The 25256-nt window shown below is 41.8% G+C and overlaps 1 protein-coding gene and 6 pseudogenes across 1 annotated transcript; 2 read left to right on the top strand and 5 right to left on the bottom strand.

Annotated features, from left to right (window-relative positions):
* Positions 1-4623: 4623 nt before the first annotated feature.
* LOC149112507 (histamine H2 receptor-like) lies at positions 4624-5553 on the bottom strand (annotated as a pseudogene).
* Positions 5554-5987: 434 nt separating this feature from the next.
* Positions 5988-6898, bottom strand: LOC149112506 (melanocyte-stimulating hormone receptor-like; annotated as a pseudogene).
* A 1765-nt stretch (positions 6899-8663) lies between these two features.
* On the bottom strand, positions 8664-9608 carry LOC149112505 (adenosine receptor A3-like; annotated as a pseudogene).
* Positions 9609-11955: 2347 nt separating this feature from the next.
* LOC149112504 (melanocyte-stimulating hormone receptor-like) lies at positions 11956-12893 on the bottom strand (annotated as a pseudogene).
* Positions 12894-13174: 281 nt separating this feature from the next.
* On the top strand, positions 13175-15023 carry LOC149112503 (uncharacterized; annotated as a pseudogene).
* LOC149112502 (uncharacterized) lies at positions 14810-17120 on the top strand (annotated as a pseudogene).
* On the bottom strand, positions 15907-18205 carry LOC149112501 (uncharacterized). The gene has a single exon (XM_089290378.1). It carries the CDS (start codon positions 18111-18113, stop codon positions 17172-17174), a length of 942 nt encoding a protein of 313 aa, XP_089146504.1. The 5' UTR covers positions 18114-18205; the 3' UTR covers positions 15907-17171.
* Between the last annotated feature and the right edge of the window lie 7051 nt (positions 18206-25256).

Here is a 25256-nt window from a genome sequence, read left to right as displayed (position 1 = left end):
TCCATACAAAGCTCTATAAATTTGGATGACACGCTTCTGCGAATAACGGGCGAATGAAAAACAGCAGAAACCTGATTCTTGGCGAGGTTGTTTATATAGCAATCATCTATCATATTCCAGATTCTTGAATTTATTTATGGAATGGTTACGATTTTTAGTTTTGATCACATGACTGGTGAAAACCGAGAATTTCAACAGAAAAGCTTGACAATGGCAAGATTAAAAAACACACGAGTATTACAATGTAGTTCCATTACCTACATATTTGACACTGTATCTCTAAATCTTAACATGTATTGTTGGTTCCGGCGTCGAACAATACCGTCTAGTGCATTTGATCGTATTCATATGTTAATTTGCGCAATATAACTTTAATAATTATTTCCATATATTTCCCAACTTAAAGCATACTCTTATGTAATGCTCTCCGCGAAACCGACTATTGCAATGAAGACATTATTTTTTCCCAATGTCGGCTCCACCAGTAGGAACGAACGATGGTAACGAGATCAATTGAATTCACTAATGAATACACCAAAAGATTTGCGCGATATAACTTTAATTATTAGTTTAATTTAATTTGCAACGTAAAGTATACTACAAATGAATACATGAAAGACATGATTGATCATTATACACACAACTTAAGTAATTGTGAAATTAAAGCCTCAAAAAAAATTCAGGCCTGAACGGGATTCGAACCCATGACCTCTGCGATACCGGTGTAGTGCTCTACCAATTGAGCTATAAAGCCATCCGGGAGCTGGTTACTTTGTGAGTTCGTAATATACCCGTAGATGGTGAAGGATACAAGTGAATATATGAAAGATCATATATTTGAATTGCGGAGAAAGATATGAAGACATTATTGATCTAGCAGTTATGCACACAACTTAAGTAATTGTGAAATTAAAGTAAAGTATACTGCTATGTCATGCTCTCCGGAAAACCGACTACTGCAATGAAGTAATTATTTTTCCAATGTCGGCTCCACAAGTAGGAACGAACAATGGTAACGAGATCAATAAGCCACTTTCGAGTTGCCTTTGTCAAAACGAGTCTTCGTGCGAAATCATTCATATGGAATTGTGTTCCATGCACCTAGAAGTTCATTTTCACGCAAATCAGACTCGTTTTCATATGAAAGGTTTTGCACGAAGACTTGTTTCCAAAAAGAGTCACAAGGTACTTCAGAAATAGCCTATTGAATTCACTGATAACCTTTTCAAAAACATCGAAAAATAGACTCAGGGTAATTGAAAACTTCGAAAATCATGGACGGAATCTACAATTTAGTTAATTTTGCTTCTCAACGTACTCATTGGCGAAGGAAAAGTATTTCAGCAGTCGCTCTTTCTATCGAGTGTTTGATGAGACAAAAATTCGCGTTTAAGCTCACAAAAGATATAACCACTTAGTTTTCTTGAAAGACAAAATAAAATGGAATCAAAACATAAAATTGAATTTTTCGGTGTCATTAAATAAACTTGCATTTTAAAGAGAATGAATCATGTTTCTGCTGACAAATTAAGATTAAATTATAAATTACGTGCTTAAGTTGATTGACAACAGTTTCCAGCTATTCATATCACTTATTCTTCGATGGATCAGTGCTAGGACTCTTTGTTAGTTGATGCTATAATAATGGTATCGCAGAAATATCAACGGTAAACAGGTTATGTCATCCTTTTCAAGTCAGAAAGTTCCGAAAGTATGGCGTTTCCCCCTCAACGTAACGTCAAAAAATTGAGGCCTCTTGTAAATCCCCAGTCCCACGCCAAGACTGCAACGACTTGTTCAAGTTTGTACAGTTTTCATGCATTGCTAGCTAAATGTGTGAAAGTGTATTTTCATCAAACTAATATATAAAGAAGATAAAACCTCATTGGAAATCAAAGAGTTATTTATAGCAAGTCTACTATATAATTCGTTCAGTTTGTTCAATGGGCCGCATGAGGCATACCGAGAGCTGTTGACTTGTTAAACAGGACTGACAATATTCTACTCACGTGACCATGTTTAGTAAAAAGTTGAATTCAGAGAACCATTGGACTTATGTTTGCTGGTATCACGTGACCTCTGCAGTCTATTGAAGAAGTGGGCTTCCTGCTCAAGGAATTCGTCGTCCTAAGAAAATGACAAAAATTCGACAAAGTTGACTTCGTTGCTATCTCCTGGAAAAGCAGTGAAATTAAAATACTCTTCACATTAATCCTTAAATGACGATCTGACGAAGATAATAATTTTGGAAGTGACATGAATGGATCATTTTCGTTTTCTCGGTGATGGACTGGAACTAGCTTGCAACTGAGGCTAACGCGGGGAGTCTTTTCAAATGTAAATGACGTTGATTTCTTTTTAATGATATTCCCCCGCATGAGCCTCCATTGCAAGCTAGTTCCAGTCCATTACCGAGAATACGAATACGGCCCCTTACGTTATACAACAGACCGATGTAGAGCACGTTTCCAAAGTTAGATAGTTCGGTTCAAAGTTTCCATTCTCCAGCCTAGTCCACCAAGTTCAGGCAGTTCTGTGCTATTTTTTGATTGAACAACTAGAAACCAAACACAAACATTTGCCATCATCTTCTAATGTAGGTAAAGTATGAAATGAAAACTACGCGCTTAATTTCGCTGAAGATCGTACTTGCTTAAAAAACTTTCTTGGAACTATCATCAGCTGAATCCACCTGATTTGGCTTTGGAGGCTCGTCAAGAGTGATTCCCAGCATGCGTAAGAACTCATCGTTGTCACCGTCCCCCTGGCGCCGGCCGGCCCTTCTTGGCGGTGACGCTTGCCTCTCCTGACGTTCCGGGGGAGCTGAACTCCGAGAAACGACATAACAAACAATGGTTGTTAAAAACGAGGAGATCAAAAAGAGAAGTGCTATGCAAGCAACTTGTCACAATGAACGGAAAAAATGTATGCACCTTGCGTGCTTGGTGAGTCCTTTTCGCTCTCTGGGAAACGGTCTGCTTGTTTCTCGGAGAACATTATTTAGATCCAGGCCTTCATCGTCATCACCACCACCCAGTCTTAACCAGTTTCCCCCGCCGCCTCCCCACTTGGTTTTGATCCTGAAGACAAAAGCACAGCGACATCAAAAGATGAAACAAACTACGCTCAAAGACGGAGCTCTTTCATTAAAGTAGCTTCAATAAATGTCAAAGGCTAAGTACTTTACTAGAAAGTCAAGGCGTACAGGTTTCATAGTAGATATTAAAAATCATTTAGGGAAGGTTGCTCATCTCTTCTCTGGTAATTTTGTTACAACCTTGAATAAAAGTACAGTAAAAAGGGAAATAAATCCGTACGTTTTGTGCGTTCGTTCCGCATTAATCTAGCCGTGTTAAACGCTTCAAACAAATTATTACGCCTTTTTAAGCTTTTCCGATTTGAAAGAGTCGTCAACGTTTCTTAAAGCTGCCAGATTTTCCTTATTTATCATTCTCTCTCACTATGTGCCCTGCTGTGAGACTTCAACTCGATGTTGACAAAAATAGAGAGGGGCGTAAATGAAGCCTGGCCAGAGCCCCTGTGTTAAGCCCGGAGTAGGGCACTTTACTCTCACACTTCCTCTCTGCACCTCTACGATACTCACGTATAAATGATTGCCAGCGAATTAATGGGCCGAACTGACAAAATGCGAGGGGTAACGCTGCGATAGACTAGCATTCCTGCCAGGGGTGGGGAAAGTAGCAATATTCCTGGCCGCTGTAAGCTAGGCAGGCTGGAGCTAAGTGCCAGCTTTAATGAGCTATTGGCTCGCTCTTGGGTCGATGACTACGATTAGAACCTTCATTTAAACATTGATACTTTGATCGAGTTTGCTACATCTTTCGGGTAAGATATCAAATACGAGAGACAGTGTTTCATCGGGTTTGACGAAATTCGAGGAGCTTGGATAGCCGATGAAACACTCTCTCGATTGTTTGATATATCATATCTTCTCAATTGAAACAAAAACTAAGGAGTAAACGCAGAAGAAAAATCTATGCTAATTAAGACCGGGTATCTAGACCTCCTTCGCGGTTGTGATTTTCTTTGTTTTTACTTGATGAATTATTAATGAGTTTGAGAAGAGTTTGTCTTCTACTGGGATATGAGTGATCATGACTCAAAACAATTTCAAGAGCTTCTAAGTAATATCAGCATGCTTGATTTTTCATCTTTCTTCGACCCTGACACATGAAGTGTATAAGGTATATTAGAACATCGAACAACATTTGGACACGAGACAGTTTCCACTTCCGACCTTTGGTTTCTTCAGTCATTGTCACAGTGCAAACAACAACACAGCAACTAAAACTGCTCTTTATTTACAGAAGCGAACAAGACTTTACGACATGCTCCCTATCATTCTAATGTGGGAAATAAATTTATTTAAACTGACTTATAATTTTTTACATTGCTTAATAAATTAATAAAACCACCTCTGAACTAAGAGTTCCGTGAATAAGTAACTTACATCAATCCCTTCATTTAATCAGTTTTTACATGCAGCCCGACTTCAGACTGCATGTTGTCATTGGTATATACAGAAGGCGTTTATCAACAACAACAACAACAACAACAACAATAAATGTTCTAAATCCTGGAATAGCATCGCCAGATGTACGATTAGTGTAAGGCGCGGTTTCCGAGCCAAGACATGTTCCTCAGTATGTCCATGATAGCGTGTCGAATGTGTCTCATCTTCCAGCAGTAAATTACTGGGTTCAATGATGAGTTAAGATACGCGACCGTCCAAGAATAAAGCCAACATCTCTTGAATTCGATATCGGGACCACTGATGTTACAAACGGCCCAACTGATAAAGTAAGGCAAATAACAAATCAGAAACACAACATATACGTAGAAGGTACCGACTGCAGATTTAATAATTCTAGCAAAATTTGTCATTTCGTCATTCTCTGCTCCTTCTTGTATTTGCAGGGCATGAATCTGGTTCTTGTGGCGTTGTACTGCTACATAAATTCTGATGCAGGCCACTGTTGTAAGGAAAAGACCAATAACTCCAAAAATTAAATTAATACGTGAGTAAACATCGGGTGGAATCCCAAACACCATCCAAGGAAAAAACACACTAAGCAACCATATTGAGATCACAACGGCAACAACACGCTTGTGAGTCACTGGTTCCTGATATCTGAGATGAAGATGAATCGCTAAGAACCTGTCAACACTTATGGCTACAATACAAAAAAGGAGGCAAAAGAAAACACACTTAAAATGGATATGAATACCATATAGATGATACACCCGGGGTTGTTTTGTTGTAACCATGTTACCAGAAGCGAGGTGTAAAATGGGTGATGCAATAAACCAACACCAACATCAGGAGCAGCAAGACTCAGGAGCAATGCCTTCAAAGTCTTTGGCAACGACGACGTTTTTCTTATCGCGTGGATTGTTGCGATGTTCAACATGATTGCGGTAAAGGAAAGAAAAGTGTTCACGATACAATTGCCGATGAAATTTAAACAGGTCTGCAAATTCGAAGACTTTAGGGAAGGAGTGCAGCAGCAATTGACAAGATGATTTCTTCATCGTCTCCGTAGAGCTAGCTTTCTTCAAATTACCGAGCGTTTCACATACAAAAATGTTTCACCAAGAAGACAACAGACAGTTTCCCGGAACAGTTTCCTTTGTCGACGACACGAACCACTTGGCTCACTTAAGGTCATTCCGATGAAATAGAACCTGCACTGAGATTTTTGTGAAACTTTGCCTATCGATTGTTTATATTATAGGAACTTAAATTTTGAAATAAAAATGAGGGGTCCCCATATTCGTTTAGGAGCAAAAGCACCTTGTTTATACCCACATAAATCCTTATAATAGCACCATGATTGTAGTCACGATTGTTTGCTAAATTCACGTTTCCGACGATTGCTTTTTGTTCTACACTGAGAATTGGTCCATATTTATTTTACACAGAGAAATTTATTACTCAATTCTAAACAACAGAAAAAAATGGTAGGTCACCATACTCGTTTGCGAGAAAATGACGATTTTTGATTTCTAAACCAAGGCATGTTTCGCAGTATGTCCATAATAGCGTGTCGATTGTGTCTCATCTTCCAGCAGTAAATTACTGGGTTCAGTGATGAGTAAAGATATACAAGAGTCCATGAGAAAAGGGAAAATCTCTTTAAAGAGATACTGGGGCCATTCATATCAAAGGCGGCGAAACCGATAAAGTAAGGCAAATAAATCAAAAACACGAGATATACGTAGAACAAACCGACCGCAGATTTAACAAGGCTAGCAAAATTTGCCATTTCGCCACTCTCTGCTATGTCTTGTTGGGCCTGAATCTGATTCTTGTGACGTCACACGGCTAAATAAATTCTGATGTAAGCCACTGTTGTAAGAAGAATACAAAAACCTCCAACAGAAAGCTCAATAGGTGACAAAATATCGCGCGAGACCCAGAACACCAAGCAAGGAAAAAGCGCACTAAGCAGCCAGATTGAGATCACCACAGCAACAACACGCTTGTGAGTCACAAGTTCCTGATATCTCAGATGAAGATGAATTGCCAAGAACCTGTCTACACTTACAGCCACAACACTCAAGAAAGAGGCCAAGGAAAACATACTTACTGTGATCGCAAAAGCCAAATGGATGTTACAGCCAGGGTCTTTTTGTTGTAACCATTTTACCAAAAGTGAGGTGTAAAGAGGCTGACCAACACCAACACCAACACCAGCATCTGAAACAGCAAGACTCAGGAGCAATGTTTTCAAAGTCTTTGAAAACGACGAACTGTTTCTTATCGCGTGGATTGAAAATTGTTGAAGATACAAATAGCGATGTAAGTCGAACGGAGGTCTGCAGATTCGAAGACTTTTGGAGAGCGCTGTAGCAGAAATTCACAAAATGATTTCATGGCATCAACTCATGTTTTTAATGTCAGTGAGAGTATGACATACAACAATGTTTACAAAGTTAATAGAGTTTTCTTCCTTCTCGCCATAAACCAATTGGATGACCGTTAAGCTAGCATGATCCTTAGTAAGCGAAGTCAATTCAGTGCTCTATAACTCGCCACCTCAGATATCGTAATTGTCACAGCTAGTATTGCAGTTAAAACTGGCAAGGAATAAATCGTAACGAAAAATTTTTAAGGGCACTAATCGTTTGACTTACGAGACGATCTATACCAAGCTAAGATAGTTTTGGTTTCCCACGCCACCTACCAACTGGATCACGTAAGCGCAAATGATTTCTGTCTTTGCTAATACAACTACCAATCCTCAGTGAACGACAGCAGAAAAGTGTTCCACACATCTGTCACGGTCAGATGTTTTGTTTGCAAAAAAAATATACCTCAATCGACTGGTTTATAAAGTTTGCGGTCAAATTAAAATAAAATTGCTAAATTATATCCGTGGGTCTTGACATTTGTAAGTAACATATCAAACACGAAAGAACGTGTACGACCACATTTCCAAACAGCAAGAAGAGAGTTGAAAATACGACGCCCAGCGGAGCATTTTTGGCGAACTTTGAGGTGAAATAAAATCGTAAAAATTTGTGCTAATTAAGATCAAATATCCAAACATCGTCACGGTCATGACTGTTCCTTCGTTTAAACTCGATGAATTGTTAATGAGTAGAATGAATAGCTATTCAACCAGCGATGGACCAGCATCCCATCCAGGGGGACTATCAATACTCCTGGTCGCTTTATGCTACAGAAACAGGGATAAATTCCGGCCTTATGGGCAACTTCCCTGACGCAGACTTCACGTTTTTGCTTTTATAAAACCGAGAGGTAACCGTCATTGGCGTGAGTGTCAGGTCAATTAATCAAGCATTGTGTTTGTGAAAACTTAAACGGCTGTCAATAACTTGGCAGACGTTTTACCCGCGGTAAATGAAGAATATTACTGAATGACGAACTTTAACTACATTATAAGTGCACTGATCGAAAATAAATTAGCACTTGCATAGTTATTAGTTCATCTAAGACTGCCAAAAGGAACCACTGTCAACAGTGAACCAAATGAAAACGGTTGCTTAACCTGAAGCCACTTAGAAAATTAATCCATTGAATACCTGCAAACTGCTGCCAGTTTCATCTGCTGTTAACCTCAAGTTTCTGTTATGCAAATGAAAGAGACAACAATACGGCCAGTAGAACTGCTATTTCTTGAAACAACGTAGCAACGTATCCATCAATATTCTGATCTGTGATCAAATTTATTCCAGGCTATTGCGATTAATCCTTGCTTAAAGCATAAAACTACCATAGAACGCAACTGTGTCAGAAGTTACTAAGCTATATCAATACCTTATACTCTTATACTCCTCAGTATGTAATGCTCTCCGCAAAAGCGACTATTGCATATGAAGTAATCAGTTATTTATTCCGGGCTCGGCTCCACAAGTAGGAGCGAACAACAGTAACAAGATCAAATAAATTCATTGATAAATAAAGCCTTTTCTAAAACACCGAAAAAAGACACAGCGGAATATGTGCTGAACAACTATATTAATAGTGTTAAAACACTTTGAGTCAGTTTGACACGATCTCGTTTGTCTTCAGGCAGCTAAATTTAGACTGCTCGTAGTTAATGTCATACACAAAAGGCGTTTATCAACAATAACAGCAATAAATGTGGGGAATAGATGGCATAACACTGCCTACCCTAAGATAAATGTGATGCGCGATTTCTGAGCCAAGGCATGTTCCGCAGTATGTCCATGATAGCGTGTCGAATGTGTCTCGTCTTCCAGCAGTAAATCACTGGGTTTAAAGATGAGTCAAGGTGAATGAGAGTCAACGAGAAAAGAGAAAATCTCTTCAAAGAGATATTCGGTCCGTTGCTTTCTATGACGACCACACTGATAAAGTAAGGCAAATAACAGACCACAAACGTCACGTATACGTAGAATACACTGAGTGCCGACTTGATGAGACGAGCGAAATGCGCCATGTCGTCAGTCTGTGCTTCTTGTTGTACTTGCAGGGCCTGAATCTGATTCTTGTGGCGTTGTACCGTTAAGTAATTTTTGATGTTAACCAATGCTGTAAGAAAGAGCGAAAAAACTCCGAGGAGAAACTCCACAAGATAGTAAATATCGTATCCAGCCCAGAAAATCATCAAAGGAGAAAGCACACTAAGCAGCCATATTGAAATCACCTCAGCAACAACACGCTTGTGAGTCATAAGTTCCTGATATCTGAGATGAAGATGAATTGCCAAAAATCTGTCTAAACTTAAAACCACAACACCCAAGAACGACGCTAGACAAAACACGTGCACACTTATAATAATGGTAAACATCGTATATGCCTTAAAGCAGGGGTTGTTTTGTTGTAGCCACATGACTAGAAGTGAGATATAAAATGGTTGACTCTATAAACCAACGCCAACATCAGAAACAGCAAGACTCAGGAGCAACGTTTTTGAAGTCTTTGCCAACGACGAAGTTCTTCTTATCGGGTGGATTGTTACAATGTTCAAGATGATGGCGGTATAGGACAGAAAACTGTGAAAGAGACAATTAGCGATATAAGTCGAACGAAGGTCTTTAACTTCGGGGGTTTTGGGGTAATCACGTAGCAGTAATTCACAGGATATTTTCTCCATAATCGCCTGAAGTCTCCCTAGTGTCCAAGCGGTTGTCCAAACCAGTTTTTTTTTTCTCGACGCATCAGATCAACTGGATCACTTTGCCGCGAATAAATTCTTTACATGATACTGATTGTGACGGCAGTAAAGTGTCGTGTTTTCAGAAAACATAGCGCGATTAATGAAATGATAAATCACGTTTGCTATCAAATTGAGATAAAACTGCTAATTTGTACACGTGGGTGTTTACATCCGCTTTCAGTGTCACGTGCATAGCACCTATCTCGCGACATGCCATCTTTTGGCGTGCTATGTAACCTGGCCTACCTCAAAATCTAAGCACAAGTCGCTTTTTTACGGTCGAACTCGACTTTAAGTCACGAAAAATGGATTTATTTGACATCAAACTAAGGCTAGGAGCATCAAGATAACATTCTGTGAGGGATAAATCGACTGCTTTGAATGTTTACATCTTTCGAATATTAACTGAGCGGTAGCGGCCCGATTCTACCCGAAGTCACTATTGAGAGCCGATCGACTACACTAAAATCGTTTGAATTATTCCGTAAATCGGGAGTCCACAATCTTCTTCATTCATTTGAGGTCAGTAATTGTCATATACTTGTCATTGGTTCCGCTAATAACCGGAACACTCGCTAGTATCACATTTCAGCCGTTTACATAGCATGTCGAAAGATGGAATGTCAAGAGATAGTCGAAAGATGTCGCCTATGCATGCAACACTCAAAGCGGGTGTAAAACCTTTCGAATAACTGATCACAATCAAACCAACAGGGATGGGTTAGCGGTCTCTGTGTGAAGTTTATTAAACAAGCCACATGTTAGTGAAAACCTAAAAAAACAATTCTTGAATTTCTAACCTTTTGAACTTAGTAAATGAGATATTGCTCAGAATATTATCGAGCAAAGATCCTTAGCTATATTCTCAGAGAGTTGATCGACAAAAATTTAATACCTTCATAACAGAATGTAATATTCATTATAATATTTTTTAATATTCGTTAATAATTTTCAAAACAAAAAAAGCAAAGAAAACAAAAGGGTGTCTTTAAAAAGCCTTTAGTATGTTAATTGATGGTGCACCTGCAAAATAGTGCCACTCGTATGTGCTGAGCATGTATCTCGCACGGCAAAAACTTCATCTCCAAAATAGATGTAACGCATTGTTTAAGCGAATGAGTACTATATGAAGAGAAACAGTCGTAAGGCAGAGCCGATTAAGGACGGTGCCTACTTCTGTTAATGCGCACAGGTTCTGCGCATCACCCAAGGTATGGCTTCAGCTATCTTGAGGTAGATCTGTAGCAGTAATGCACAAGATCATTTCCTCGGAACATCGATAGAAGTTTCTTTTATAGAACTTCTTTCGAAACTCGCTCTCTCGAATGTTTTTATGAAACACATTTCAAATTTTGGGGAGAAATGAGAATGATAAGTGATGTTAGCTGTCAAATTGAGATGAAACTGCTATTGTGTATATGTCCGTTTTGAATTACTGATCCATTAAAACCAAGAAGGAAAATGTCAATGGTCTCTGTCTATGTGTGCATACTGTCTATTAAATAAGTTTTATCTTTTGCGAAAACCTAAAGCACTCTCTTCAATTTCGAATATTTTGGACGTGGTAAATGACCGAAAGACAGCCGAAACACAACCGAAAAAAAGATCCTTAGCTACATAACCAGGACGTTCGTCAAAAACAAGTTAGTACCTACATTCAAGAAATTTCATGACTAAATTCGTTTTACATTTTCAAAAGAAAAAAGAAAAGAAAAACAAAACCATGTCTTCAGAAAGTCGCTTAGTATGTTGATCGATGATACAGCTGTAAACTGCTGACGGTTTCATGCACTGCGCATGCGGCGTGCACAACAATTGTGTTTCCTGTAGGAGCACGTTGTTCAAGAGAATCAATACCACATCAAAAAGTGAAGTGAAACTTCCACTGACTATAAAATCACAATCCAGACATATTATATAGAACACAAAGCATAGCCAGGGGAAGAACAACTTTTCGAGTAATTAAAATATGATTAACATCCAAAACAAATCTAATTTTCAAGTTAGAACTGACTATTCCGATGTTTATTCACGTTATTATTATCAACTGCATAATTACAAGGTTAAGAGTACCGCTATCTTTAGAAAACTTTACAAACATCTAATAAGGCAAACGATCATGGAAAACTACCACAAATTACATCGATGTTCTCTAACCATAAACCAAACAATCAAAAGGGAGAACATGTTACAGCAGTTCTTTGGATGGTTTTTAACAGCGGTTGACGGTTAAAGCAGTAAATTACAGGATATAACAATAACCACACTGCAAGTGACTGGTCTTAAGATTAGTGTGTTCCGCGATTTCTGAACCATGACATGTTCCGCAGTATGTCCATGATAGCGTGTCGAATGTGTCTCATCTTCCAGCAGTAAATTACTGGGTTCAAAGTTGAATTAAGATATACGAGAGTCCACGAGAAAAGATGAAATCTTTTTAAAGAGATAGTGGGGTCGTTCATTACAAAGACGACCAAACTGATAAAGAAAGGCAAATAACAAATCAAAAACACCAGATATACGTAGAATATACCGTTTGTAGATTTAATAAGGCTGGCAAAATTTGCCATTTCGCCATTCTGTGCTCCTTCTTGTACTTGCTGGGCCTGAATCTGATTCTTGTGACTTTTTACGGTTACATAAATTCCGATGTACACCACTGTCGTGACGAGAAGACCAATAAATCCTACAATAAGAAAACAGGTATAAGAATATCCAGCGGAATTCAGAACATCGTCAAAGGAAGAAACACACTAAGCGCCCATTTTGATATCACCACAGCAACAACACGCTTGTGAGTCACAAGTTCCCGATATCTGAGATGAAGATGAATTGCGAAAAATCTGTCAACACTTATGGCCACAACACCCAAGAAGGAAGCTAAGAAAAACACACATCCAATGACCTCAAAAATTATATAGGTATTACAGCCAAGGTTGTTTTGCTGTAACCATTTTACCAGAAGTGAGGTGTAAAAAGGCTGACACAACAGACCAGCACCAACATCAGAAACAGCAAGACTCAGGAGGAGTGCTTTTAAAGGATTGGGCAACGAGGAAGTTTTTCTTATCGCGTGGATTGTCACAATGTTCAGCATGATACAGGTATAGGACAGAAAACTGTTGAAGACACAATTTGCAATGTAAGTCGAACGAAGGTCTGCAATTCGACGATTTTGGGGTTACTCTCCAGCAGAAATTCACAAATTGCTTTCTTCATCATATCCACAGACGTCTCTGATAGCGTTGTTACGGGGCGTATTGCGGGCAGCACAACTACCAGCTGAAAAAAGGAATGAAAAAGCCAGAGCCTTGCAGAGTTTGCGGAGTCGGTCTTCTGTGTGACTACCGTCTCTGCAAGCCCTGCGGCGGAGACGCGCTAAAACAACGTCTTATCCGGAAGCGAGATAAAGCGAAAAAATGTTTTGAACTTGTTTTGCTCGAGCTGAAAGAAAGAAACACACCAGTTAGAGAAATGTATCTTATGTTATAACGTAAGGCACTATGGCTTCCAACAACCAAGAAAAACTGGAAGAAGAACTCGCAAAAATAGATCCCGAGGTATTGCGTTATTTCGATCAACTTCTTGCAGAAAACGCACCAGCGATAAGAAAGGTTGTGCAGAACGTGCTGGAAGAACCAATTTCTCAAGAAACGCAGGCGCGTCTGCAAAAGCCACTTCTTCCGAAGCCTTACCAGCCAAGAGCCCCTCCACGCCAAAGAAAGTCGAGAAAAGCGCAAGCACTTCTGAGGGAGTACGACCCCTTCCCTGCGCGGAAAACCAGAACGGTGACAGACTACCAGAAGGAGATTCTGGATCTGTTCGATGACGTAGAGAAAGAAGGGGAAGAGAGTACAGGCCGGCGTTACATTCGATAGCGCTTCATCAGAGGTCTGGGGAGAAACCTAACACCAGACTTTATGGCGAAGATACGCGAAAGAGTAAGCACGTCGTTCTATCTGAGGCACGTTTTCGCGTACCAGTTGCGAAACATTGAGGATGGAACGATTATTGTGTACTACTCGAACCCTAAGGGTTCACAGTGGTATGACAAACTGGAAGACGCGGAAAAATGGCTCAGCCGCCAGGAAGAACTGCGTCTCGACAATGAAAAAGTCGACAGGCCCAATACAAAGTGGGTGTTCGAAGCCTTTTTCAACGTTGACCTGAAGGTTGTGCTTGACAGGCAGCCTTTGGTGGGAACAGGGCCTTTGCCTGACTGGCTGCGCAACCTTGCCCATGGCCGGGCGATGGTGGCGTTGGACACGTACAACGACAACCTGTGCCTATTTAGGTGCCTCGCTGTGCACCGAGGGGCGCGAACAGATCGTTGTACAAAAGAAGCCCGAAGACTGGCCCAGAGTTTCTACAAACTCGATGCTATTCCACCAAACTTCAGGAAAACGTCTCTAGATGAGCTGGACAAGGTGGAAGCCCATCTGAACGAGGGCTCGCCCGTCTCATCTTGGCTCGGAATACGTGTCTACGAGCCTGAGCGTCTTCCAGACGGAGAAGTGGTTTGGCACCTCAGAAGAAACCCGAACCCCAAACTCAAAAATATTTTGACGATAGGTGTCTACGAAGGCCACGCTTTCTTGATAAAAGACATCGCGAAGCTGGCGAAAACCTATTTATGCGGCCATTGCGGGCATAGATTCACAAAAACCTGCAATCTGCAACGCCACCATCAAACCTGCAGCGCGGGAAAAACGGTTATCTATTGCCCGGGGACAAAAGTGGAAGCGCCCCTGACGGCCTTCGAGAAAGTGATGTACTCGAAGGGCTCAGCATCCGTTCAAGCGGTGTTGTGGCTGGAGCGAGAAGGGAAGCGCCGGGGAATCCACATCCACCACGCAATGTGCGGGCATGGGGGTGATAGATGGCTTCCTCGAGAAGGCGGGAAAATGAAGTCTTCTCCTGTCGACGGGTACCACCACGAAACGAGGACGGTATTCCAATACCACGGCTGCCCCTTCCACGGATGCTCAAAATGTTATCCTAACCGACAGGAGGTCATAACAAACGGTAAAACAGCCGAACAACTGTACCAAGCCACTGTGAACCGTACCGCATTTCTGCGAAAGAGCGGCTACAAAGTAATCGAGGCCTGGGCTTGCGAAGTTGGGTTTAGTAAGGGGGAACTCCCGAGGAAGCAAACGAAAACTTACCCGCACGCGATCTTGTACGATTTCGAGGCGTATGGCGACAAAAATTATCGGAAAGAGCCGACAGGCGCGTTAACGATAGAAAGCGCGCACGTGCCGATCTCCGTGAGCGTCGGGGACACTCTTGAAAGAAAGCCCACCCACATCTGCGAAAGAAACCCCGTGGAGCTGGTCCGCAAGTTCCTGAAAGAGCTGGAGAGACGCGAGAAATACATCCAGGACCAGGTGAAAGCGGAGTTTGTGCCAGAAGACATGCACCTGCTGACAAAAGACCAGCAGCAAAAAATTAATGAATGGTGCAACCAGGTCCCTGTCGTGGGCTTCAACTCAGGCTCGTACGACCTGAATCTGATCAAAAACCACTTCGCCAGCACTCTCGCCGAGGTATCAAAAAAAGTCAAAGTGGCCAAGAAGGGGAACAAAACCATGTTCCTGCTCACCTGGGGGGCCTGTTTCCTCGATATCATTACCTATCTGGGCCCGGGCACGAGCTACGCGAAATGGGTAAAAGCCTGCGGAAGTGAGTCCGGGAAATCCTGGTTCCCTTACGAATGGTTCGACGCGCCCGAAAAGCTCGATTTCCCTGGGCTCCCAGAATATGAGGCCTGGTATTCGAAGCTGAAGGGCGGATACGTTCTCACGCGGAAGGAGTGGGAGGGGTGCCAGCGGCTGTTCAAAGAAAATGGGATGCGGATCTTCGCAGACTGGCTGCGCTATTACAACAATCTTGATGCGCTCCCGGCCTCGAGGCGCTAGAAAAGATGAAAAGCTTCTACACCGAGAGAGGAATCGACATTCTGAAAGACGCGGTGAGCCTGCCAGGGGTGAGTTTGCATTATTTGCTCCGAGGGGCAATCGAGCGCGGAGCAGACCTTTACATCCCAAGCAAAGAGGCTTACGAAATGCTCAAAGGGGCGGTTGTTGGCGGACCGAGCCTGGTTTTCACAAGGTACCACGAAGCGGGCGTCACAGGGATAAGGTCGCATCAGCTCGAAGAACCGCGTCTTTGCAAAAAGATTCTCGGTTTCGACGCCAGCGCTCTCTATCTCTCGACCATGCTCAGAGAAATGCCTTGCGGGAACGAGAAGGTCGTGCACTATTACGATGACCGCCAAGCGGAAGCGGCCGAAGTTCTGATTCGCCGGTTGAAAGCCGGGGAGTGGTTCGGCTTCGCCGAAGACCACATAGAGATCCCAGAGCGTTTGCGGCCAATGTTCGAGGAAATGTGCCCTTTCTTCTACAACAAGCAGGTTCCCGCCGAAGCTGTGCCGGAGCACATGAGAGAGTACTTGGCGAGAACGGGCAGGCAGCACGGAGACGGGAGAAAACTTGTGGGGGCGCCGTCCGCAGAGCGGATGCTGGTGTACGCCCCTCTGCCGCGGTGGTACGTGAACCATGGGGCGGTTTTCACGGAGGTTTCCAGAACAATCGACTACGAACCGGGCAAGATCTTCACCTGGTTTGTGGAGCAGGTGACGGAGGCGCGTCGGACCGGAGACACGGACAGAAGCAAGGCGCTGCTCGCCGAAGTGTTCAAACTGCTCGGAAACAGCGCTTACGGGAAAATGATCGAAGCGCTGGAGCGGCAAACGAACGTGATATACACGAAAGACGAGAAGGTTGTCGACAGAGCGCTGCGGAGCGCGTATTTCGAAGACCTCGACGAGATCGGGCAGGCCTACGAGCTGGAAAGCCGTAAGCCCCGGATTACGATCAGATGGCCGTTCCAGATCGGAATCGCTGTCTATCAGCTGGCGAAGCTGCGGATGCTGGAATTCTACTACGACTTTCTCGACAAGTACATTGACAGAAGAGATTTCGAGCTAATCCAGATGGACACGGACAGCAACTACATGGCGATCTCGGGCGAGAGGCTCGAGGACGTCGTCCGGCCAGAGTTGAAGCAAGAATTCGAGGCGGAAAAAATCAGTGGCTGTCTTGGGATAAGTGGAGCGGCCGCACCCCAGGTCTCTTCAAGCTTGAGTGCGAGGGCAGCCGGATGATCGCGCTCTGCTCGAAGTGATATTATGTCGACGGAGAAGAGGGCGAGAAAAAGAAGTTCAGCACGAAGGGGATGTCGAAGAAGCAGAACGAGGTGTCATGGCAGCGTTTTAAGGAAGCCCTGGAAGGAAGCAAGGACATGGCCAGCAACAGAGGTTTCAGGATGCGGGACGGGCAGATGGTCACTTACGAGCAGCAGAAGCTGGGGCTGAGCGCTCATTACGACAAGCGGTGGGTGCTGCCCGACGGGATACACACCGAACCAATCGAATATCACATCTAGTTCACGTCAGCCGGAGGAAGAGTAGTGTTTGGAGGGACAACCAGCAGCTCTTCACGAACAAAGCCGCGCTTGGGCCCGTCGCGCAGATAGTAGAGAACGGGTTGATCCGGTTTGGAAAAAAGATCTTTCAATACTGTAAACTTTCAAAGACCAGATTGGATCCGTGGCCCTTTTCACGCCCCCTTCAAGCTCGCCGGGCTGGTAGAGATAACGAACTTGGACAAGAGGGGGGAGGATTTTTTCGCGTTTTCCGACAGGCCTCGAATAAGGTGTCGAAGGCCTCGCATAAACAGATTTTTCTTTGATGGCGACGGCGGGTTTCTTGCCGATAAGGCTTGTGACCTCGTTGTTCAAAGCCGAGACAACTTCAGGAAGTCTTTTCACCCAGGCGGTGGACCGCTTGCCCTCAGGGAGAAGCATTTCCACGGCGTACTGGTGGCCGAACAAGCGCTCCGCCAGGGTGTGGTTGAAACGTTCAACAATGGCCTGGTCGCGGTGAACGTCAACCCGCCCGCGCCGGATAAAGGTTTTGTGCTTGTCCATCTCTTGTGTGACAGCGCCCATGAATTCGCGCCCGGGGTCAACCTGCAGCATTTCAGGCCATTCCAGAGGCGAGCGCTTGTAAATCTTCTGAAAGGCCAGGGCGACCTCATCAGAATTTTTCGAAGTCAGGGGTTCGGCCTCTTTGTAGCGGCTGGCCACGTCGACAACGGTCAGCGCGTATTTGTAAACTTTGCGGCCGCGGGGGAACTTGTCGTGCGGGAGAAAAAGAAGGTCCGCCTGGTGGACCTTATTGGGTGTGGGAACGTCGAATTTCGGCCGAGGAATTCGTTTCGGCGCGGGGAGGAATATCTGCCAGAGCACTTGCCTGATCAGCCACTTTTTTGCGGCTTCTTCAGGTACCTTGGAGGCCTCGGCCAATTTTTTGATCGCGGCGATTCCTTTCCAGTATCCCCCGGGACCATAGTATATCTTTGCGAGTTTGGCGTCCATATAAGTAAGGTGTAAAAAGGTTTAAAGGAGCCACACCGAGAGCCGAAAGTCTCAGCAATCTGCAGCTGTGTTTTCTTCCATCTTTTCCACGGCTTGTTTGATGAAGCTTTCAATTTCATCCACGTAAATGGTGTCGCCCATAAATTTTCGAAGAACTCCATTTCTTTGCCTTTGGCAATCTTACCATGGTTTTCCGAAATGTACTCAATTATTTTTGGAGCGCATTCCATAAAAAGTTGATTAAACTTAGGTAATTCCAATAATTTTTGAAACTCCCATATAGTTTCTTTGAAACTATCGAAATTTTCGAAACCCAAAAGTTCATTTGCTTTTGGGTTTGCTTTCAACGTGGAGGCGTAACCAGCCTTCTGCGAAGAGTCCATGGTATACAATGATCTTTTTTTTTTTTATTCAACACGAAAAATATTCTGGCCAGAGAGCGCCGAAATTTAAAGGAACCGGAAGGCCGCGTAGCCCAGAGCGAGTGCCCCCGCGCCCACGAACGCGAGTTCACCCTTTTTCTGCTGCTCGCTTGGCTGGTAGAAATCTGAGAACTTGGGTTCCTTGGGAGGTACCATCTGTTCGTCAGGATGCGCCTGGTTGTAGAGTTTGAAGGCATAGTCCGTGTTGGTGAAGTTCTGCTTGGCCTGCTCCTTCGTTCGCGCGTTGGTCGCGATCCAGTCGAGAAGTTGTGTCCGGTCTCGCGTGTATTTGGCGTAAGCCGCTTGATAATCTTCGAGAGCTTTGACGTGGCGCTTTTTTTCTTCAAGCGCGGCTTTGTCGCCACCGCCAAGCGCCCTCGCCAGATAATTGCCACCGATAAAAGCCGTGGCGTTCAACACAGCCCCGCCAATCATGATCGCGATGCCCGCCATTGTATATCTTGTAAATCTATTTTTAATTATTCTCGTATGGCGGCGGCGGGGGTTCGTAAGGAGGAGGTGCAGCGCATTTTTCCGGTAATGGGAATTCCTCAGTATCAAGATCCTCAAAATCGGAGTCTTGATCCTCAGAATCGGAGTCTTGATGGGTGGTGATCTTAACCGCCCAAACAAAATCAATGGCATCACAGGCATAATAGAGCATGTTGAATGCAAAAAACAACAGCGCAGCCGTTGTGAAGGCTTTGATGGGGAAATAAGAACTCGGCATCGCGCTATTATATATATATATTTTTTTCTAAACGCTGACGGGGAGGATTTTCTGGTCCTCAAGGTACCCTTTTAGCGCAATGCTTCCCGCCATGACTGCGGTGAACTTCACGTAATTCATCAGGCTGCTGCTGGGATCAGGAGCGAAATTCTCTTTCACAACCTTTCTTGCGACCCAGCCGATGCCAGCGGCTAATCCCGTGAGAGTTCCGGCATCAATGAAGGTCTTGACAAGCTTGTTGTCGGACATGGTGCGTTCGATATAAGAAAAGAACGAAAGTTTAAAACAAAATTAATTCTTCTTTCTTGGAATTCCAGGCAAAAACTTTGTTTTTGGTGATTCCGCACACAGCGCACTTCACTTTTAGCAGTCGCAGGTTGTTTTTTGTTGCAACAATTTTTGACGTTCCTCGGACGTTCAGCGTCACTCGCCGGTCTTTCACGCAGTAGACTTCCATCTGAGTATATTTTTAAAAAACTTTTCTCCAAACTGTGTGCATTTAATCTTCCTTCCCCGCGGCTTCTTCTCTTCTTCTTCTTACTTCTTGGTCTATTTCTCTTTGTCTTTTTCTTTCTTCTGCGCCCTTATCAGCAAACATTTCGTCGTAAAGCTGCATCACCTTTAAATGAAAGCTTTTTTTTAATATCCTGGAAACAATAGCCGATAACTTGATAATTTTTATTTTGAAATGTTTATCGAAATTTAATCTCATTCGAATAATTGAATTTACTCCCATATAAAAAACAAGTGTTAAGTTACCATTTGTTAGTAAAGATAGCAAACATCTCGTGGGAAAGAGTGGTGACGATTCGTCCGCTCTAATTGAACTTACTCCCTTGAGTAAAGAGTGTCAAATTACACTTTGTAACTAAAAAATAAAAATATCTCGTTATATTTGCATGCAACAAGAACAAAACAATCGTTACCCGCACTTACTATTGTAAACGTTAGAACTGTTTCAAAGTTAGAACATGTCCTAAGAACTAGAAGCGACGATTTGTGACCTCTGATTGAATTTACTCCTTGTGAAAAACAAAAGTATCAAGTTACCTTTCTAGCTAAAAATGAAAATGTCTCGTTGCATTTGTATACTACTAACTCACAAACTGCTTCAAACCTCAGGGCTCATCTCGTTCGTTTAACTAAAATCCTCAGCCTAACCCACAGAAAATGTCGAAGTAAACCCAATATATGAATACTTCCTCCTCTTTTACAGAAGAATAAATATGGCCGTTCTGAACTCTATCGGGATCAAATCTTCTCACATACCATTTACCTTTACAACAAGAAATTTGATTGCCTGTTTATAGTAGATCCAATCTGATTGGTGTGACATACATACATCTCTCACTCACTCACTCACTCACTCACTCACTCACTCACTCATTCTTAGATTCATCGTTGCTCCCTAACGTAACATTTTTTCAATTTTAGCCTTATCGTTTAAAATTTAATTTCCTTCAATGATTTTGGTATTGTTTGAAAGCTATTAATGTCCTCTTTTATTGGTATGAAGATTGTTGAATTTACTTCTCGTTTGGCTGAGTAAGAGTCAAAATGAACAAAAAATGTTACATTAGGGAACATAGTCGTGGATTCGGCCAACTTTTATCCCATAAATCCAGAATTATGTGCTATCAGCGTTATAGAAACGCGTAAGCAAAGTGTACATATGCCGTGGAACTTCCACAGAAGTTTTAGTTTGGAAGGAAAGGCGAGAAAAAATTCTGTAGCGTTTTGATATACTTTACATGGTCGAGTAAAGGTTTCAAGAAATCAAAAAGTCCGCAAAGGTTGCTCTCTTTACAGAAAATTGTTATTACGGAAGCCTAATTCACTGAATTGTATTGAAACTCGTTGGGATGGTAGCTACATATATTAAAAACGTGCCACGAAAGTTTCAAGGCAATCCATCAAGTGGTTTTTGAAATATAGACATTTTTGTAAAGACTATTCAATAAGGCATAGAATATTAAATTCCAGTTTTTACGTATTCTATCGAATTTCGTGTGCGAAGCCGTAGCGCTGTTCAAATACTACGGTTGATGGTGGAATTTTGGGCTTAATTTAAGCGATCTTTTTATAACAAAAAGAAATCAATTCAAAAAATATATTGATATTTTTCTATGATTTAGGAAATGTTTTCCAAACTGTACATCCGTGCCGTAATGTTACAAAAGGGAACATTAGCGCATTTTTGAAAAAATATATATATGTATATATTTTTGGCGTGATGTGATTTATTTTACATATGTAGACTTCCGTTTCACAAAGTATATACCACAGAAAAAACAGCCCTGTATTGATTTCATTTTAGATCTTTTTTTAATAGCCTGCATAAACCATTTCTTTTAAGTGACAAAAAGAAACACGGTCCGGAAAAAAAAATGCCACTATGACATTTTGCCACTAACTATTTCTCGCGTTCTAGGTTTCTTTGTTATTTAACAGCTAATGCATGCAACAGTAGAGTTCTAAGGCTGCAAAATGAATTTCCATACTTAAATGAAAATTATCAAACCGACGAACGTGATACCTTCCGCTACGTGTTAGGCGTGGTCAATAGAGCATCGAGCAACGTCAAGGTTACGACATTTTCATTTCTAGTTTTGAGTTTCTACGTCAGTTTGTTCCTCCTTTTAATTGTGCACATTTTCTGTTGCGATAGTTACACTGGTCATACAACATAGCTAACTGATAACACATGCACATGCCAGAAAATCCGCGGCTATCATTTCCCGTTAAGTGCTGTAATTTAGGCCTATTTGCGGTACTGTGTGTCGTCCTGGTTCGCATTGCACAGCTCAATCAGTGATTGCTTTCTCACCTTTCATGGAGGAGATCTGTTAATGTGGATTGTCTAAATTGCTTTGTGCACAGAAAATGTTAAGTATCCAAGATGAACATGCACTTAACTAAAATGATCGCAGTGCTTACCTCAAGCATGCACACAAGAACACAGTGCTCTGTCTTAAAACACGAATTTTTCCTTAAAGGCCACGCCCGCTTAGGTCTTTCTCCGTTTGTCGACAGCCCTTACCCCAGAAAGGGCGTACACAGAGCGCATTCTCTTTCAAGTCCAGCGGGCATCGTTCACTACAGTGTTTGACATGATTTGATTTGACCCACACATCAAGTATATGGCACGTGTCTCGTATGCGATGCGTCTTAAAAATGTAGTTCGTCTTCTGAATGTTTTTTGTTATAATAATAAAAATAATAATAAAATCTTTATTTATCCTGATAAATAACCGATCAGCTGAACCTAAGGGAGTAGCTGGTATAAACCGGTGATCAGCAATATAAAATATAGTCATCTAAAAATATATCCACACAAAAATATCAGAAGAATATTAAAAATCAGAAAAGTATGTACCCACTTACGAGCAGTACAATTATATTCCTTGAGATCTACGTCTAAGAAATACTAAAAAAAAAGCCTTATTTTTAAACCTAAAAACAGAGCTGAGTTCCCTTAACTCTTTGGGAAGATCATTCCAGTCCTCCGCAGCAGCATACTTGAACGAAGACTGTCCCATAGCTGAAGACATAGTTCCCTTAAACCTAATGAGGTAGTATCCCTTAAAGATCTTTTGTTATCTCGATTTCTAATTGGAAAACAACTTCCAGTTGTATACCTGTAACTAGGAACTCACGTCGTTTAGGCGTCAGGTAGTAATTGTAACTGTATCGAAAGGAGGACCACTCAGAGAGTAATCAGGCAAGAAAATTTCGAAATCAGCCTTGTGCACCGCATTCAGTCGGTTTTGGAATTGCGCGCATGATCACTCCCTAAATTGTGCTAGTCGATATCCAACTCTCAATTCATACGAGTGACATACGAGTACGTACGAGTAACATAGGGATACATACCAGTACATACGACTACTTATTAGTACATACGAGTGACATACGAATACATACCAGTACGTGCGAGAACTTAGGAGTACATACGAGTGACTTACGAGTACATACGAGTAACATATGGATACATACTAGTAACATACGGATACATACAGACGCACACGGTAACATACAGGTTACATACGAATACATAGGAGTAACATACGATGGCAGGAGGGTAATAAACATGAAATGTATATACACTGACTAGTACATACCAGTACATATGAGTGACATACGAATACATACGAGTAACATAGGGATACATACCAGTACATACGATTACTTACGAGTACATACGAATACATACGAGTAACATACGAGTACATACGAGTAACATACGGATACATACAGACGCTTACGGTAACATACAGGTTACATACGAATACATTGGTTACATACGAATACGCAGGAGCAAAATACGATGGCAGGAGGGTAATAAGCACCAAATGTACTATTTTTCTTGTTACATTACATTTTTACATGTGCGCGGGTCATGTTTTGCAGACACACGCGAGCGTGTGCAAGTGCCACACATGCGCGGGTACCGCAAACATGCGCGTGTGCCACATTTGCCACATGTGCCACATTGAATTGAACCCCTCTCCCTTTCCTCAAGTAAGGAGTAAAACGGTCTAACTTTTTTTTCAAATTTGTAAATTTTGATTATTCTCTTAACATAAGTACATTTAAAGTCCATATATATGTCCGTATGTATACGTAAGTTACTCGTAAGTAATCGTATGTTGTATGAACTCGTATGGTACTCGAATGTACTCATATGTATTCGCATGTCACTTGCATGTACTCGTATGTATCCTTATGTTATTCGTATGTATTCGTGTAGTGTTTTAGTCACGATCGGGCAAAACCGCTGCACATGCAGCTGATCGCGAAACTTTCGACAGACTATGGTAGCCTATCAAGTGCTGATTTTTATATCCGTTATTGAATGAAACATAAATAAACTTATGCAGATCGTAGGAGTTTTAATAAGTCATGACATTTAATAAACGTGAACGCAGTATAAGTTTTTGACAGCAACAGTCAACCTTTCAGGAGATGAAAAACCTCACTGGACAACTCCGTCTCAATAATTGTTAATAAAGGTTCAAATGCAAAGCAAAATACTATGGGGAACTTAGTAACAGAAAACGGAACGTCAAATCATTTTGTCAACTTACGAACCTTACGAAACACGTGTCCTTTACCAAAGGTCTTACAGCAATCTTCTCTGACAAATAAAAACTTACACGTTCGTGCTCCGATAAAAGGAGGAGCTTAAATCTAAACTACAAAAATACAAGACTGCAGAACACTTCACGAAAGCTACAAAAAGTTTTAGGTGTTATTTTGTTGACTTAAGTTAAAGGCATCAAAATAACAAAAAAGAACAACAACAACAACAACAACCGAAACCATCGGTCGTTGCTTTACTTGAAATTCATTATCAGTAGCTATTCCTTTTAAGACGAAATGCGCTCAAGTTTGCTTTGAACTGGAGTGAAAAATCGACCTATGTCAGTAAAACTATGGATAACCTCAATACAGATTAAATTTTCTCTCGCAGGGTCAGCTTTAGAGCCAAAATCGTGGTAATTTCTTCCTGAAATGTTACCATGTTATGAGGTATTTTGGTAATAGTATTTTGGCTGTTATTGCTCCAATGCTCAGCGGAAACGGACGTAATATCCGACTAGTTTAAAAAAAAAATGAAGCTAACGAAAATAGAGGCCTTCAGCGTAAAATTCAGTAAAAATAAGCGTTAAATGATACGAAAGCTATAAATAGCTAATTTGCATTGGAAGATTTAAGCCGGCTTAAATCTGCATTCGCCAAAATAACAAGTTTCAGCATTTAATACATTCCTCCTAAACAGAAAGATAAAAGAAAGAAGAAAACTGCAACTAAATAGAGCAGATTTACAAGTTAGAAAACACATCAGCTAGGTTACAAAAGGGAACTTGAGAAAGGTTACAAAAAGGAACACTTTTCTGGTCCCTTTTGTAACATGTTCCCTAATGTAACACTGAACATGTTACGAAAGGGAACAAATTCCCTTATGTAACCTTTTGGATGTTACATTAG

Source organism: Orbicella faveolata, unplaced genomic scaffold, assembly GCF_042242905.1.
Source record: "Orbicella faveolata isolate gen_17 unplaced genomic scaffold, um_ofav_v1 contig_2, whole genome shotgun sequence".
Lineage (NCBI taxonomy): Eukaryota > Metazoa > Cnidaria > Anthozoa > Scleractinia > Merulinidae > Orbicella > Orbicella faveolata.
This window is presented reverse-complemented; position numbering and strand designations above follow the sequence as displayed.

Bases quoted from the DNA above. Each gene is read 5' to 3' on its own strand.
- LOC149112501 (XM_089290378.1), bottom strand. From the start codon at position 18,113: ATGGACGCCAAACTCGCAAAGATATACTATGGTCCCGGGGGATACTGG.